The sequence below is a fragment of the Haematobia irritans genome, chromosome 3 (assembly GCF_050003625.1).
Source record: "Haematobia irritans isolate KBUSLIRL chromosome 3, ASM5000362v1, whole genome shotgun sequence".
NCBI classification, from domain to species: Eukaryota; Metazoa; Arthropoda; class Insecta; order Diptera; family Muscidae; genus Haematobia; species Haematobia irritans.
In genome coordinates, this window is record NC_134399.1 from 211,458,765 (window position 1) to 211,477,732 (window position 18,968).

Sequence of the window (18,968 nt, forward strand, 5' to 3'; positions counted from 1 at the left end):
ATATGAGCAATTATCCAGAGGCCATCGTCAGTTCAGCACAAAGGAAGGCATATTAAATGCCAGTGAAATTAAAAACCCCAATGGGATGTCAATATGGGCCATTGACATACAATACAATCCAAAGACCATGGACTGCAAATGGGCATAGATCCGGATACATACATACCACCATCTTTACCCCACCTTACTGAGTCCTTCGCCACATTAGCAGTGCACGTGTTTATTTTACCATGGATTTTTGATTTCCGTATAGAGAGTGTGTTTTCAATGGCTTCCGCGACATATGAAAACAGAGAGAAAAAAGGACGATGAAATCGTTTAAGGATCAAAGAAATTATATGAAATTGTCCTTTATGGGAAATGGACTTTTTTTAATGACGGAAGTTGTTTTGTTTTTTGCATACATCTGAGCTAACAAATTCGTAAAGAAACACAACGAAACATTGTTGCTAATTCTTTCTGCAGAAATAAATTTTGCAGAAAATAGATGTTTTCTCCATAAGGAGTTAGCATAAAGGGCCCAAAATTGAGTTATCTCTCCCAGCCAGATCTATACTAAAGGCTGTGGAAAGGTTCATTCGCCGAACCGAACATGTACAGTCCAGGCGTGTATAGATTGGTATCTGGCGTTTTCTTTTCAATGGCTCTATTAACCATATTCCTTAATCTATAGCTGTCCATAAAGCTCGAAAAATAATTGTATAATTAGATATAATGCATTTGGACGTCAATTGCCTGTTTCATTATCAGGCTAACATGAAATGAAATAAAATTTTGACAAAATTTTCTATAGATATAAAATTTTGACAAAATTGCTATAGAAATAAAATTTTGACAAAATTTTCTATAGATATAAAATTTTGACAAAATTTTCTATAGAAATAAAATTTTGACAAAATTTTCTATAGAAATAAAATTTTGACAAAATTTTATATAGATATAAAATTTTGACAAAATTTTCTATAGATATAAAATTTTGACAAAATTTTCTATAGAAATAAAATTTTGACAAAATTTTCTATAGAAATAAAATTGTGCAGACAATTTTCTGTATAAATAAAATTTTGTAGAAAATTTTCTACAGAAATAAAATTTTGCAGAAATTTTCTATAGAAATAAAATTTTGCAGAAATTTTCTATAGAAATAAAATTTTGACAAAATTTTCTATAGAAATAAAATTTTGACAAAATTTTCTAAAGAAATTCCAATTTGGCAAAATTTTCTATAGAAATACAATTTTGAAAACTTTTTCTACACAAAACAGAAATAAAATTTTATTTGTAGAGTTTGTAAGACTTGAGGTCATGTTCTATCCACAGACAAAGGAAGAAGAACTGCATCCATGTCTAAGGAAGAATATTACCTAAAAATTAAAAACATTCTCCGCGACATATAGATAAAATTTTCTGTAGAAAAACATTTTGACAAAATTTTGTATTGAAATAACATTTTGACAAACTTTTACAGAAATAAAATCTTGACAAAATTTTCTATAGAAATATAATTTTGATAAAATTGTCTATCGAAATAAAATTTTGACAAAATTTTCTATAGAAATAAAATGTTGAAAAAAATTACTATACAAATAAAGTTTTAAAAACATTTTCTTTTGAAATAAAATTTTGTAAACATTTTGTACAGAAACAAAATTTTAAGAAAATTTTCTATAGAAATAAAATTTTGCAGCAAATTTTCTTAGAAATAAAATTTTGCAGAAAGTTTTCTATAGAAATAAAACATTGAAAAGATTTTCTATACAAAAATATAATTTTGACAACATTTTCTATAGAAATAAAATTTTGCTGCAAAATTTTCTATAGAAATAAAATTTTCTATAGCAATAAAATTTTGAGAAAATTTTCTATAGAAATAAAAGTTTGACTAAATCTTCTATAGAAATATTAGGTTGAGAAAAGTTTCTTTGACAAAATTTTCTATAGAACAAAAATTTTAACAAAATTTTCTATAGAACTAAAATTTTGACAAATTTTTCGATAGAAATAAAATTTTCAGAAAATTTTCTATAGAAATTAATTCTATAGAATTAAAATTTTGAAAAAAAATTTTATAGCCAATAAATTTTTGAGAAAATTTTCTGTAGCCGATAAAATTTTCAAAAAATTTTCTATAGAAATAAAACTTTGCAGAAAATTTTTTATAGATATAAAAGGTTGAGAAAATTTATATCGATGTACAATTTTTGGAAAATTTTCTATAAAAATAAAATTTTGCAGAAACAATTCTGTAGAAATAAATTTTGAGAAAAATTTCTATAGAAATACAATTTTGAGAAAATTTTCTATAGAAATAAAATTTTGAGAAAATTTTCTATTTCCAATAAAATTTTCAGAAAATTTTCTATAGAAATAAAATTTTGCAGAAAATTCCTCTAGAAATAAAATTTTGAGAAAATTTTCTATTGCCAATAATTTTTTGAGAAAATTTTCTACAGCCAATAAAATTTTCAGATAATTTTCTATAGAAATAAAATTTTGCAGAAAATTTCTATAGAAATAAAAGATTGAGAAAATGTCTATAGAAATAAAAGGTTGAAAGAATTTTCTATCGAAGGTTAGGTTAGGTTATGTGGCAGAAGCTTTGAAACCCTCAGAAATGTCACCAGCATTACTGAGGTGGGATAATCCACCGCTGAAAAACTTTTTGGTGTTCGGTCGTAGCAGGAATCGAACCCACGACCTTGTATATGCAAGGCGGACATGCTTACCATTGCACCACGGTGGCTCCCAATTTTTTATCGAAGTAAAATTTATGGAAAATTTTCTACAAAAATAAAATTTAGCAGAAAAAATTCTGTAGAAATAAAATTTTGAGAAACTTTTCTATAGAAATAAAATTTGGAGAAAATTTTCTATAGCCAATAAAATTTTCAGAAAATTTTCTATAGAAATAAAATTTTGCAGAAAATTTCTATAGAAATAAAAGGTTGAGAAAAATTCTATAGAGATAAAAGGTTGAAAGAATTATCTATGGAAATAATTTTTTTGGAAAATTAAGCAGAAAAAAATCTGTAGAAATAAAATTTTGAGAAAATTTTCTATAAAAATAAAATTTTTTAGAAAATTTTCTATAGCCAATAAAATTTTGAGAAAATTTTCTACACAAATAAAATATTGCAGAAATTTTTCTATAGAAAAATTTTATAGAAAATTTTCTATGGAAATAAAATTCTATAGAAATAAAATTTTGAGAAAATTTGCTATAGCCAATAAAATTTTCGGAAAATTTTCTATAGAAATAAAATTCTGCAGAAAATTTCTGTAGAAATAAAACTTTGAGAAAATTTTCTATAGCCAATAAAATTTTGAGAAAATTTTCTATAGAAATAAAATTTGGAGAAAATTTTCTATAGGCAATATAATTTTGAGAAAATTTTCTATAGCCAATAAAATTTTGCAGAAAATTTATATAGAAATAAAAGGTTGAGAAAATTTCTATAGAAATAAAGGTTGAAAAAATTATCTATGGAAGTAAATTTTTTGGAAAATTTAGAAGAAAAAATTCTGTAGAAATAAAATTTTGAGAAAATTTTCTATAGAAATAAAATTTTGAGAAAATTTTCTATAGAAATAAAATTTTGCAGAAAATTTCTGTAGAAATAAAATTTTGAGAAAATGTTCTATAAAAATAAAATTTTGAGAAAATTTTCTATAGCCAATAAAATTTTGAAAAAATTTTCTATACAAATAAAATTTTGCAGAAATTTTTCTCTAGAAAAATTTTGTAGAAAATTTTCTATAGAAATAAAATGTTGAGAAAATTTTCTATAGCCAATGAAATGTTGAGAAATTTTTCTACAGCCAATAAAATCAGATAATTTTTTATAGAAATAAAATTTTAAAATATTTTTCTAAAAAATAAAATTGAAAAAATATCTATAGAAATAAAATTTTCAGATAATTTTCTATAAAAATAAAATTAAAAAATTAATAACATTCTCCGCGACATGTGTACATATAGATAAAATTTTCTGTAGAAATAAAATTTTGACAAAATTTTGTATTGAAATAAAATTTTGACAAAATATTGTATTGAAATAAAATTTTGACAAAATTTTGTATTGAAATAAAATTTTGACAAACTTCTATAGAAATAAAATCTTGACAAAATGTTCTATAGAAATATATTTTTGACAAAATTTTCTATAGAAATAAAATATTCTATAGAAATTAAATTTTGACAAAATTTTCTTTAGAAATAAAATTTTGAGAAAATTTTCTTTAGAAATAAAATTTTGCAGAAAGTTTTCTACAGAAATAAAATTTTAAAAAAATTTTCTTAGAAATAAAATTTTGCAGAAAGTTTTCTATAGAAATAAAACATGGAAAAGATTTTCTATATAAAATATAATTTTGACAACATTTTCTATAGAAATAAAATTTTGCTGAAAATTTTCTATAGAAATAAAATTTTCTATAGAAATAAAAGTTTGACTAAATCTTCTATAGAAATATTAGGTTGAGAAAAGTTTCTTTGGCAAAATTTTCTATAGAACAAAAATTTTGACAAAATTTTCTATAGAACAAACATTTTGACAAAATTTTCTATAGAACTAAAATTTTCAGAAAATTTTCTATAGAAATAAAATTTTGCAAAAAATTTCTATAGAAATAAAATTTTGTGAAAATTTTCTATAGAAATAAAATTTTGCAGAAAATTTCTATAGAAATAAAAAGTTGAGAAAATTTGCAGAAATTTTTCTATAGAAAAATTTTGTAGAAAATTTTCTATAGAAATAAAATGTTGAGAAAATTTTCTATAGCCAATAAAATTTTCAGAAAATTTTCTATAGCCAATGAAATGTTGAGAAAATTTTCTACAGCCAATAAAATCAGATAATTTTTTATAGAAATAAAATTTTAAAATATTTTTTTAAAAAATAAAATTTAAAAAATATCTATAGAAATAAAATTTTCAGATAATTTTCTATAAAAATAAAATTTAAAAAAAAATTTCGATAGAAATAAAATTTACAAATAATCATAGCTCATTTTCTCTAACGGAAAAGGTAAAAAAACTTCATTGCTCTACATGAAAGAACATTGCTCTCATTTGCATTTTGAGCTATTGAAATGACCATGTCTAGCCTACATTAATAAGTAAAGCACACGAGTGAAATAGAAACCTCCAAACACCATAGGAAAAACAAAAATAATAAAAAAATATATATTGCATTTGCTAAAACTATTCTTGAGTAAATTGATATATGAAAATTTGAAATTAGGTTTGTAGAATGAATGTCGGTCAAGAAAAAAACACTGTATATTAAAAGTTTCATGTTCTCATATCAACCTCAATTGGAACGTGTTACGATGGTTTTTGTATTTCATTGAAAATTTCTAAGCACAAAGGGTTGACTTCTAGTACAAACACAAATAAAAAATTTGGCAAAGTTAAAACATAAAAATATGACAACCAAAAAAATTGCTTTAATGAAATAAAATTAAAGCACCACTAACAATTGAGTTTCGTATTTTGTCAATAGATGTCGTTGGAGTCGTCTATGTCCTGTGCTACCAACCACATTGTGTCATACCATATGACGGTTGGAAAGGTGCCATTTTAAACTTAATTTTACCAAAAGTAAAAAACAAATTAAATTTGCCACGTGCGGTATAGAGACTAGATTCTTTGGAAAGGACTTGAACTCGCTATTTATAATCATTAAAATCTTCATTAGAAAATATCCTATAGAAGGCGCAAATTTGAAAATTTTTTGCAATGGGGCCCACTGTAAAAAATAACGGCCTTGTTAATGAACCTAGTCTCTATACCGCACACGGATAAGTTTGTAGTAAAAATTCGAATTAGAAAAACAAAATTCGTATTTAAGGTGTTGGTTCGTGTCTCGGCTAAGGTTTTTACTACAAATTTCAATTTATCTTCATACACATAAAATAAATTACCTCCTTAATATTTTATGTATGAAATATGTAAAAATGTACAACATAAAAAAAAAAAACAATTTAATGAAAACTTATTTCCAGCCTAATTGTTGAACATAAATTTAACAAAAAAATTCGCAGAAATGTGCGACCATTAAAATGTTTGCCAACATGCAAAGCCTTCCTCTACACCAACGAAAAACTAGCAACGTTTTCTCAAATTTCCTCGAAAGGTCCTTAAAAAGGGCAATCGATGTGGAAAATAAGAAAAGACAAGGAGGGTTTGCACTACCCATTTACCACAATGATGTGATGTCCTTATGGTTATATAATGATTTCTCCTCATTTGCATGCGACTGTCTGTGGGAGCGAGTGTAGCTCAAATAAATCACAATTTGAAAGCCCATAAAATTTTTAAATGTTCCCTCACAGATTTGTTGCTTGTATATTTTCTTTTTATTTATTTATTTTTTGTTTTTTTTTTCTTGGAAGTGTTTCACATTTTAGAGTCATTACTTAAATTACTTGAATGTTCGTTTACTAAAAACTCAAATGTATAGTATAAAAGGGCAAAATATTTACCTTCCTCAAAAGATCTCAATGGCATTTATGACCCAAAGTTATTTTCTATTTCCTGTCGTGGTAAAGGCATGTTGGTAGTCATTTAGCGTATACCTAAATTTATGATGGATGAGAAAGAAAGGTGGTTTATTGCATAATTTATTTGTTATATAAATGGGAAAGTTAATCATTGCAATAATTTAATTTTTAATACATAAAAGTTCTTTCTCTACAACCGTAGATTAATTTAATTTTGAACTTGATTTATATTGGATTATATTTTGATCAAATACGCTTCGCTCTTCTAGTTGAAATAAAATTTTGCAAAAATTTTCAATATTTTCAGAAATTTTTCTTTAGAAATAAAATGTTCGGAAAATTTTCCATAGAAATAAAATTTTGCAGAAAATTGTCTATAAAAAAAAAATATTTTGCAAAATCTTTCTATAGAAACATAATTTTTATAGAAATAAAATTTTGCAGAAAATTTTTTATAGAAACTTTGCAGAAAATGTTCTATAGAAATAAAATTTTGCAGAAAAATTTCTATAGAAATAACATTTTGCAGACATTTTTCTATAGAAATAAAATTTTGCAGAAAATTTTCTATAGAAATAATGTTTTGCAGAAAATTTCTTATAGAGATAAAATTTTGTTGAAAATTTATTATAGAGATAAAATTTTGTTGAAAATTTATTATAGAAATAAAACTTTGTAGAAAATTGTCTATAGAAATAAAATTTTTGAGAAAATTTTCTATAGAAATAAAATTTTCAGAAAACTTTCTATAGAAATAAAATCTTCAGAAAATTTTTTATAGAAATAAAATTTTTACAATATCTTATTCTCTTCTAGACATACAATATTCATAAAATTTTCTATAGAAATGACATTTTGCAAAAATTTTCTATAGAAATGAAATTTTTAGAAAATTTTTTTATAGAAAAAAAATTTATAAAATTTTTTTATAGAAAAAAAATTTTAGAAAATTTTCTATAGAAATAAAATTTTCAGAAAATTTCCTATAGAAATAAAATTTTCAGAAAATTTCCTATAGAAATAAAATTTTCAGAAAATTTTCTATAGCCAATAAAGTTTTCAGAAAATTTTCTATAGAAATAAAATTTTGCAAAAAATTTTCTATAGAATTAAAATTAAATTTTTAGAAAATTCTTTTATAGAAAAAAAATTTTTGAAAATTTTCTGTAGAAATAAAATTTTCAGAAAATTTCCTATAGAAATAAAATTTTCAGAAAATTTTCTATATCCAATAAAGTTTTCAGAAAATTTTCTATAGAAATAAAATTTTGCAAAAAATTTTCTATTAATTAAAATTTTCTAAACATTATTTACAGAAACAAAATTTTCAGAAAATTTGCGATAAAAATACAAGTTTCTAAAGAAATAAAGTTTTCAGACAATTTTCTACAAATAAAATTTTGCACAAATTTTATATAAATAAATACCATTTCTATAAATAAAATTTTCAGATAATTTTCTATAGAAATAAAATTTACAGAAAATTTTTTATAGAAATAAAATTTTGCAAAAAAATTCGCTAGAAATAAAATTTTGCAGAAAATTTTCTATAGAAATAAAATTTTGCAGAAAATTTTCTATAGAAATAAAATTTTGCAGAAAATTTTCTATAGAAATAAAATTTTAGAAAATTTTCTAAAGAAATACAATTTTCAAAAAATTTTCAGTGGAAATAAAATTTTCTGAAAATTTTCTATAGCCAATAAAAATGTCAGAAAATATCCTGTAACCAAAGTTTTCCATAAATAAATAAATTTTTGAGAAAAAAATCTATAGAAATAAAATTTTTAAAAAATTTTCTATAGAAATAAAATTTTAAGAAAATTTTCTACAGCCAGTAAAATTTTCAGAAAATTTTCTATAGAAATAAAATTTTGCAGAAAATTTTCTATAGGAATAAAATTTTCTAGAGAAATTAATTTTTCAGAAAATTTTTTATAGAAATAAAATTTTGAAAAAAAATTTCTATAGAAATAAAATTTTGCAGAAAATTTTATATAGAAATAAAATTTTGGAAAAATTTTCTATAGAAATAAAATTTTGAGAAAATTTTCTATAACCAGTAAAATTTTCTATAACCAGTAAAATTTTCAGAAAATTTTCTATAGAAATAAAATTTTGCAGAAAATTTTCTATAGGAATAAAATTTTCTAGAGAAATAAAATTTTCAGAAAATTTACTATAGAAATACAATTTTCAAAAAAATTGCAAAACATTTTTTATAGAAATAAAATTTTCAGAAAATGGTCTATAGAAATAAAATTTTCAGCAAATTGTCAACAGAAATAAAATTTTGAGAAAGTTTTCTATAGAAATAAAATTTTCGCTAAATTTCCCATAGAAATTAAAATTTGCAGAAAATTGTCTATAGAAAAAATATTTTGCAAAATCTTTCTTTCTTATAGAAATAAAATTTTGCAGAAATTTTTCTATTGAAATAACATTTTGCAGAAAATTTTCTATAGAAATAAAATTTTCAGAAAATTTTCTATAAAATAGAATTTTCAGAAAATTTTTTATAGAAATAAAATTTTCAGAAAATTTTTTATAGAAATAAAATTAAAAAAAAAAAATTCTATAGAAATAAAATTTTGAAAAAATTTTATATAGAAATAAAATTTTGAAAAAATTTCTATAGAAATAAAATTTTAAAAAAATTTTCTATAGAACTAAAATTTTGAGAAAATTTTCTATAGAAATGACATTTTCAGAAAATTTTCTATAGAAATGAAATTTTTAGAAAATTTTTTATAGAAAAACAAAAATGTCAGAAAATTTTCTAAAGCCAGTAAAATTTTCAGAAAATTTTCTATAGAAATCAAATTTTCAGAAATATTTCTATAGAAGAAATAACATTTTTATAAAACAAATTTTCTATAGCCAATAAAATTTTCAGAAAACTTTGTGTAGCTAATAAAATTTTCAGAAAATTTTCCATAGCCAATAAAATTTTCAGAAAAATTTTTATAGCCATAAAGTTTTCAGAAAATTTTCTATAGAATTAAAATTTTCTAAAAATTTTGTATAGAAACATTTTCAGAAAATTTGCGATAGAAATAAAACTTTCTAAAAAAAATAAAGTTTTCAGACAATTTTCTACAAATAAAATTCTGCACAAATTTTATATAAATAAATAAAATTTCTATAAATAAATTTTTCAGAAAGTTTTCTATAGAAATACAATTTTGCAGCAAATTTTCTATAGAAATAAAATTTTGCAGAAAATTTTTTATTGAAAAAAAATTTAGAGAATAATACTATAGAAATAAAATTTTGGAAAATTTTCTAAAGAATTACAATTTTCGGAAAATTTTCTAAAGAAATACAATTTTCGGAAAATTGTCTAGAGAAATAAAATTTTGAGAAAATTTTCTATAGCCAATAAAATTTTCCAAAAATTTTCTATAGAAATAAAATTTTCTGTTAATTTTCTATAGCCAATAAAAATGTCAGAAAATATTCTATAGCCAAAGTTTTCCATAAATAAATAAAATTTTGAGAAAAAATTATATAGAAATAAAATTTTGAAAAAAAAAATTCTATAGAAGTAAAATTTTGGGAAAATTTTCTACAGCCAGTAAAATTTTCAGAAAATTTTCTATAGCCAATAAAATTTTCAGAAAATTTTCTATAGCCAATAAAATTTTCAGAAAATTTTCTATAGAAAAAAAATTTTGCAGAAAATTTTCTATAGAAATGAAATTTTGCAGAACATATTTTATAACCAATAAAATTGTTACGAAATTTTCTATAGCCAAAAAAAAATTCAGAAAATTTTCTATAACAAATAAAATTTTCAGAACATTTTCTATAACATATAAAATTTTCAGAAAAAATTCTATAGAAATAAATTAAAAGAAGTCAATAGAAATACAATTTTCTGAAAATATTCTACAGTCAAAAATTTTCATAAATAAATAAAATTTTGAGAAAATTTTCTTAGCCAATAAAATTTTCAGAAAATTTTTTATAGAAATAAAATTTTCAGAAAAAATTCAATAGAAATAAAATTTTATCTAATTATACAATTATTCTTCGAGCTTTATGAACAGATAGATTAAGGAACATGGTTAATAGAGCCATTGAAAAGAAAACGCCAGATACAAATCTATACATGCCTGGACTGTACATGTTTCGGTTTGGGCGAATGAACCTTTCCACAGCCTTTAGTATAGATCTGGTTGGGAGAGATAACTCAATTTTGGGCCCTTTATGCTAACTCCTTATGGAGAAAACATTTGGGAAATTTCCTCTTACAAATTGAATCATCTTTTCTCCCACTGTACATCATCTTTTCATATAACTTACAAGTCCCTTAATCTTAATCTTGAGTTATCTCTCCCAGCCAGATCTATACTAAAGGCTGTGGAAAGGTTCATTCGCCCGAACCGAAACATGTACAGTCCAGGCATGTATAGATTTGTATCTGGCGTTTTCTTTTCAATGGCTCTATTAACCATGTTCCTTAATCTATCTGTCCATAAAGCTCGAAGAATAATTGTATAATTAGATATAATGCATTTGGACGTCAATTGCCTGTTCGGTATCAGGCTAACATGAAATATAATAAATAAAATTTTCAGAAATATTTCTATAGAAATAAAATTTTGTAGAAAATCTTCTAAAAACATTTTTATAAAACAAAAATTATAGCTAAAACAAAATCATCCTTTATTAGTCCGTAATGTGGTATCACAATTGACTGAATAGACTAAGTGAGCCTGATACATCGGGCTGCCACCTAACCTAACCTAACCTAGTCCGCATCTTCATACAATAATTATTCAGATCTATTCTCATTCATTTGGTTGTTCCCATGACTTATTTAGAATAAATGACCATCTCATCTGGTGTGGCATCTCGATATCACAATTAAATGATTAATCAAAAATTTCTCACCAATTTAATTAAATGATCGTCAGATTTTTTTTTGTTGCTCTCCCATAAACACCATCTCAATTTGATATGACATATAAATGACCCAATGTCATTGCAACAATCATTTTATGAACATCTCGTTAACTTTTTTTAAATTGAATTGAAATGTTTTATTATTTTCTGTGAATCGAAAATGTGATAACATACTCACGCACGCCACAATGTAGTAAGTCAGGACAGGGTCCCTCCTCAATATTGTATTGTGTGAATAATTCGAGCAGACGAAGAGTCCAAAGAATTTATGGAAATGACGAGACAATTCAAATAGAAATCAATTGGAAATTCAATTGTATGATGCTATTTGTTGATGGCATATGACATTCTCATATGAAGAACTCATAGTTGGGGTGGAGGAGAAAGGAAGAGTTCACATATATCATACAAGCAAATTCAAACAAAAAATGACCTCATTTTTTAGAGAATAAGCAAACTATGATATTTGTTTTATTGTAGATTATTGTTTGTAATTTTTTATTATTAACAATTATATATTGCAAATTGTATGGCTGAATAATGCAAACATTGTTATCAATTCAATTATGTATTTATTAAAAGTAAATATATTTCCTAAATGTTTAATAAGTTGAGAACATACATGAAATGTGCAGCCTTTAAAAAATACAAATTAAATAAAAATGGTCTATACAAAGATGTTTATTCGTTTATTTCTATAAAATATTTCATTTATTATTATTTTTCTATTATTAATTTTATGAAATAAAATATTATTATATGGACTCTTAAAACATCCATTCAAATACATATTTACAGAGTTATGTACTGTTAATGTCATCTGTTAAACTCACTCTCTCTTGACACCAATATTCTCCCAATGACTCTCAAACTGTTTTCCCCAGTATAACAGAAGCCAAACAAAGCAAAAACAAATAACCAACCTTTTGTTGGATTAATTACTTTAACAATGTCAAACCCTATTTTTTCGAATATTCATTAAATAAAAAACCAAAGATATTCTTCCAAAAATCTCTATACGTTTCATAACAATTTTATCCCTACAAATATTGTGAGGGGATGCGTTAAAGAAAGCTCTAAACACTGAAATGGATTTAAATGTCGAAAGATTACGTGTGTGTAGCTTTCAAATATGAATTTTGAGATAACTGTTTGTCAAGAAGATTGTCATGTTTTCATAGATAGAGTTTTTAATTGTTTGCATACGTTATTTAAATTAACTAAAAAAGAGAAAAAAATATACAAAAAAAGCATAAAGCTTTACTAAATCCGTGTTTCCCACCAAATACGTAGTTCAGAATTTCTGAAAATTTGTAAATTTTACCAATAATGCGTTCATCTTGAACTTCGTATGACAATTTAGATTTCTATTTTTTCCTTCAAACTACGAAATTGTCGTTAACAAGTGGAAAAAAAAAATAATTAAGGCGCGAAATCTACATTCCTAGTTAAATTTTCAAAAATGAAGCTACATTTTCTAAAACTCAAACCAAACCAAAATTTTCTTTATGAGTGTAGTAACACCAATAACACTAGTTTAAAAAAATTCATGCACACTTGATAAGAGGCAACTTTCATTATGTATTTTGACCTGCTGAAGTCGAAAAAAATTTTAAAAAAATTTATGAAACAGTTTTTGAGTAGGGTTTTATTTTTCCCGGACTTTTTGCATTCCCGGGAAAGCGGGAATTTTTTCGAATTTCCCGGGATCCCGGTCAAAGGGAAACCTACTTTGATGTGGAATACATTTAGACATTTTAATAAATTAGAAATAGCCTAAAGCTACGGTTATAAGGTAGTAATAATAATAATATATATTATGTTGTTCTCTTACATCAGCAATAAATCATACTAAAATACGAAATATTTTGTAATAGAAAATATTTTGACAATGGTTAAGGCAGTCTCTTTCGGTATAGTTTTCGGAAGATTTTTTTGTAACACTAAAAACCAGTTTGAAAATGAAAGAAACTTATTTCGATTTCACCATCGTTCAACGGGGTCAATAAATGCACATATTCAGTCAATATTCCCAAAAGGGAAACACTACCATGTAATACGACATTCACATTACACTTCCAAAATCCACTTTAACTAGATTTCAATTGTCGTATGCCCTATAAATATGTAATGTGAACGCGTTTCCTCGAATGACCGGTAGAGGGGACTGGTCGGCACATTACCCGCGAAACGAGTCATGTGATGTCAGAACGGTTGACACGTCATCAATGACGTTGAAGACAGATCAGCTTCGGATTTTTTGATGTGACGTGGCACACGAGTTGTTTTTCGTGTTTTTTTTTTCGATTATTGGGAAAGGGTGTAGTATTGCGATTTGGAAAGTTGCGAAGTTCCACGGTACTATCCGAGTTTGCCACGATAAGGAATTGTACTGAGTATACGGGGACGCGAAAGTTGAATATATTCAGGCGTAATAAAGTGACGTCCGTTACTAAAACATTCGGGCTAGGATATTATTTTAACCATTTTGCGCTTTTTTTTTTTGGTAATAAAACCGGTGAGTTTCCGAGAAGCTATCTATTTTCGATATCATTCACGAATCAACTTCTTATTTCGTGCAGGTCACGTGTTAGCCTGTAGAGTAGCGGCAACAGGGAGAGGAGGTCGTGGCAAAGTAGGAAAAACTCCTGGAGCTACAGTGGCTACGGCCACAACCAGGCTAACACAGATCATATTTTTCTTTGTGATTGCACCTGATCTAAATTTTTCGCCCATTTGATGAAGGGGACGACCAGCGTCCAGAAGGCTACACCTTGTACAGAATTTAGGGTGACATCCAAGCAGCCGGCGTCGGTAGTTGCCCGTACACCAATACAGGTTTGGCCGATAAAGATCGCCTGTGGAGCCAACCAGAATAACATTTTGTGGATAAGTACTATATGTATACGTGTGTGTACAGAATGGTGATTGATGTCGTCCTTTGTGTAGGCTGAAAATAATTTTTTTTTTATATATCCAAGAAAAAGAAAAAAAATTCAATTTTTAACCGATCCTGTATATATTTTAAGATCCATATTCTACTTAATTTTTGTAGAGTATGCGCATTATACATTTATAGCAAACTCTATTGCATCATAACTTTCCTTCTTTTTTTTTTGTTTTTGAACTCAACTATTATTGTATCTTAACTGCGGTATCATCCCTTATTGTCAGTGTCATCGTTTAGTGTCATATTTTTCTTTATTATCATTGGTATTATTCTAGATATTCATTGCTTTTCTTACACCTAGAAATAAGACTGTAACAGGGTTTTGAACCTCGATTTCCTTTTATTTTATGATCTATGATTTGTCCCTTAACAATCGAGCTCGATTAGGTCAGGGATTCCCAAAGCGTTCATTTCGAGTTATTGTGCCTAGTTGCATTTCAAAATTTCATTGAAAGAGGGTTTCAAGGCTTTGCCTAACGATATTTTATAAGTTTTTTTGTAATAATATTTTCGATTCATAATTTATTTCTTACATTACACTTTTTGTATTACCATTAGAATAAGTGTAGGTTATTGTCATTTCACCAAATCTAAATCAATACTTATTAAATAAACATAATGGTGGATAAATGAAAAAGCAATTACAAATAATTATGTGTTAGTGACTTGGAGTACAAGGTGACGTAGAAGGGGGGGTTTCTGCTCATTCTTTCGGGGATTTCAACGAAGAGATCCTATGGGGATTGTATTAAGTCAATCCAAGAGGGAGGGCATGTTGCGACCCAACGACATCGGGGTTGCTCTATCGCTTTGTCAGCTAAGGATAAATGTTTTATCGTGATCAGGTTTAGTGGTACTCAGGAAGGAATTATGTGGTTGTATTGTTAAGATGGGAATAGTGGCATGAACGAATCAACGCAGAACTGAGCCCTAGCCGGTGGAAAACAAACATGCAGTACCACGAAGCGACCTCTATTACCCACAGAAAATCGAATATGGAAATTATTAATAAAATAAATCCCAATACAATTACAATGGCGCCCAACGTTCGAGCTTTGTCTTAATTTCTGGACAATGTTGACGAAGACTTGGACTACTGTTCAAATGACAGTAGACAACTGCTGCGTAGCAACGTTTAGAAGACCTCAACTCAATGGAACACCAACTGGGTAATACTCTATCTGACTTGAATAGTTGTATACAACACTGGCTATTCAATATAGTAGTAGAGTACACACAAAGCGGTTTCTTTTAAACAATTATGATGTATTGTCATTCGCGTTAGATTCTGTTAATTATCAACGTGCTAATCGGCGATATCAGGAATTGTTTTTTTCTTACTATTGCGTATTGCGGTAGAACTTTGGGTATATTAAATGGCTGATGATCATATCTTCGGATATCGCGATGGAATTAAGAGTGAGCTGAAGCTAACTTTTCTACGTCGACCTATACTATTTATGAAATTTATTCAAATTATTGTTAGAAATATTTTTGGGTTAGGCTATATATTCATGAGGGCATTATAGTCTTACTTTTCACATTGTTTTGAAGTACACTTACAAGATCACGAACATAATACCATTTGACTATACTGATACATATATACTTGTCTTGGCTTTACGTATTTGTTTTTACATTTTGTTTTTGTTTGTATAAGGATTTACTACGGTGAGGTATAGTGAAGTTTTGTTCGAATTCGTCATCCGATAGTATACTGGTTTAGGTTTCTGTGGGTCCAGATTACACCTCTTACGGTGGATATATAGGTATATATAAATATATATTAGTAACTATAGTACTATTTGAGTCCACTCAATTGGACACTTTATACCGCGCTGACACTGCCTTTACTGATTGGCTGCATTTTTTTTTCACGCCGTGGTTGGGAATACCCGGTTATAGTCGGTATGTCTCACGGGAAAGGTTTTACCGGCCTACCGGGGCCATTCGATAAAAGTTCTTTAGTAGATAGGAGAGTTCTCGGGGGGAATAATGCGGAAAAAGTTGGTCTATCTACGAGGCTCTCTCCCGAGAACCCCAATATTTCCCAAGGTCTGCGACCACAGGTTGATGCTGCTCCTCTGAATAATGACGGGACCGGAAGCCAGCACGATTGTCCTGCGGGTGCTAATGGACAGGATAGTACTATTACGCGGCCTTCGTTTAGCCCATTGACGGGCCATGGGGAGGGCATGGATTCTGGTGGGAGACTGGACAGTACCAGCGTTTTTGAAGCCATGGAAGCAGCCGTCAGCGCCACCCAAGCCTCCATGCTTCAAATAATGCGTTCGGAAATGAAGGCGGCAGTAGCCGAAACATTGCGAAACGCACTGTCAGGTTCCTTGCCTCAGTCAAATTCCTCCGCTAATGTATCCCAAGAAGTTGACTGGCCACATGATTTGCCTCCAATGGGCGGAGACCTTCCTCCTACTCAGGAGGGAAATAATTCAAGTTACAAACAGTCTCGGAGGACTCAAAGGCCTCCCAATGCAAATGAATCTTCACAGAGAACCCCGTATATCGATCTGGGCAAGTGGGGGATTCGATTTGATGGTACTGCGAAGACGCCACTCATAGAGGATTTCATGTTTAGAGTGGAGCGGCTCCAAGGTAGTTATGGCTGTTCGGACCAAGAAATGGTAAATGGGTTTCACCATCTACTAGAAGGCCGAGCCAACCAGTGGTACTGGAACCGTATCCAGCTCCATCCGAATATAAACTTCGAGAATCTGAAGATTGATATGATCAGGGAGTTTCAAAAGTACCATACGAATATAGATGTTCTTCGCCAGATGATGGATCGCAAACAGGGGAAGGACGAAAGGGCTACCGATTATATCGACGCGATTCAAAGTCTCAGGACTCAGTTAAGAGAACCACTTCAACCCTATGAAGTGGTAGATATAATAAAATCGGGGTTGAAACCGAAGTTGGCTAGTTTAATTTTCAGTACACAGATATATTCGGTGGAGCACCTACGCAGTGAGTGCAGGAAGGCGGAGGATTTTATTGATAGGGAATATCAGCATAGGACGCGCTTCAATCAACCGGTTCGTGTCGTTAATGAGCTTTTCGATTTTGAGGATGTTGTGGATCGTGTGGAAGAGCTCCGTATTAGGCCTAAGCTAGTTACGCACAGGGATAATACTGAGGGAGAAAAGATCCGTTGCTGGAACTGTAATAGCTCCGGACACGGGTTTAAGCAGTGCCCTTCCATGCAGCGGAATCTTTTCTGCTATAGGTGCGGATCAAAAGGTGTGACTGCGCCGCAGTGTATTAATTGCAGACAGGGAAACTTGTCGTCGAACACGGCCAAGGGGGAGTCGCGTTCGACGCAGACGGTGGACTGACATCCCTCGGAAATGATGTGTGGAAGAATGTCGAATACACTACTGGCTGCAAAGGCACCCAAGTAAGTGCCTCCGACATTGATACCGGACTTGACGAAAAATTATCTACACGGAATAGTAAACCTGACTTACGACTACCATTCCATATTCGTATGAGGAATTATCTACAAGCGCGCGAGAGAATATTTAATTCCGAGATTGATTCACGACCGAAGGTATCACGAAGGATACTTGGAGCTCGTGAGCGTTACAAACGTCGTTGCCAAATGCGACGACAGATATCTTTGTCTAATATTTCTAGCGTAACGTGTGACTCGGATCCTCGCCCGTTTAGAACCGTGACAGTCAACAACGTTCCCATAGTAGCACTCTTTGATAGTGGGGCCACAGTCACGTGCCTCGGCAGGAACTGCTTATCGTTTGTAGAGAAGCTTGGTTTAGAAATAACACCAGTCTACAAATGTAGTGTAGGGACGGCAAATGGTAAAAGGGAATCTTGCGTGGGGAAAGTTACGGCAGATATTGCTTATGATGACCAAATTCATACTATGGAGATTTTTTTAATACCCGGACTAGAAAATACGATGTACTGTGGGGTGGATTTTTGGAGTCTATTCCACATAGCGCCCAAATTGATTAGCAGTGTGACATTGGATGGTGCGGACGATTGTCATTCGCTGTCCTCTGAACAAGAGGGTGTCTTAGAAGATGCTAAGAAATGTTTCCTTGATTATGAGAGACACGGGTTGGGTAAGACCTGGGTAGAAGAGCACGTTATCGACACGGGCAGCGCTCCTCCAATCAAGCAGCGCCACTACCCAGTGTCACCAGCTGTCGAGCAGTTAATATATGAGGAGTTGGACCGCATGTTGAGCTTAGGGGTCATCGAACCGAGTACCAGCCCGTGGAATTCCCCCGTCACGCTAGTGCGGCGGGGAGAAAAGAAGCGACTGTGTCTGGACGCCCGAAAGCTCAACCAGTGCACAGTAAAGGACGCGTATCCACTCCCATATATTGACGCTCTACTCGGACGCCTTCATGAGACCCACTTCATAACGAGCATCGATTTAAAGGATGCGTTTTGGCAGGTGCCACTTGCCAAGGATAGCCGACCTAAGACGGCGTTTACAGTCCCGGGGCGGCCGCATTATCAATTCACCGTCATGCCGTTTGGGCTGTGCAACGCAGCTCAACGGTTATGCCGGTTAATGGATAGGGTGGTCACCCCGGAACTGAGGCAGCAGGTATTC

At 28.9% G+C, this 18,968-nt stretch overlaps 2 protein-coding genes across 2 annotated transcripts in view; both read left to right on the plus strand.

The window, feature by feature from the left end:
* The window catches only part of UBL3 (ubiquitin like 3), a 463,144-nt gene that overhangs the window by 373,643 nt on the left and 70,533 nt on the right, over nucleotides 1-18,968 (plus strand). The window lies entirely within an intron of this gene.
* On the plus strand, nucleotides 13,634-17,721 carry LOC142231946 (uncharacterized). The gene is made up of 2 exons (XM_075302622.1): nucleotides 13,634-13,933; nucleotides 13,998-17,721. Exon 2 carries the CDS (start codon nucleotides 16,276-16,278, stop codon nucleotides 17,716-17,718), a length of 1,443 nt encoding a protein of 480 aa, XP_075158737.1. The 5' UTR covers nucleotides 13,634-13,933; nucleotides 13,998-16,275; the 3' UTR covers nucleotides 17,719-17,721.

Excerpts from the sequence above, each read along its gene's own strand:
- LOC142231946 (XM_075302622.1), top strand. The coding sequence starts at position 16,276 with ATGTCTCACGGGAAAGGTTTTACCGGCCTACCGGGGCCATTCGATAAA.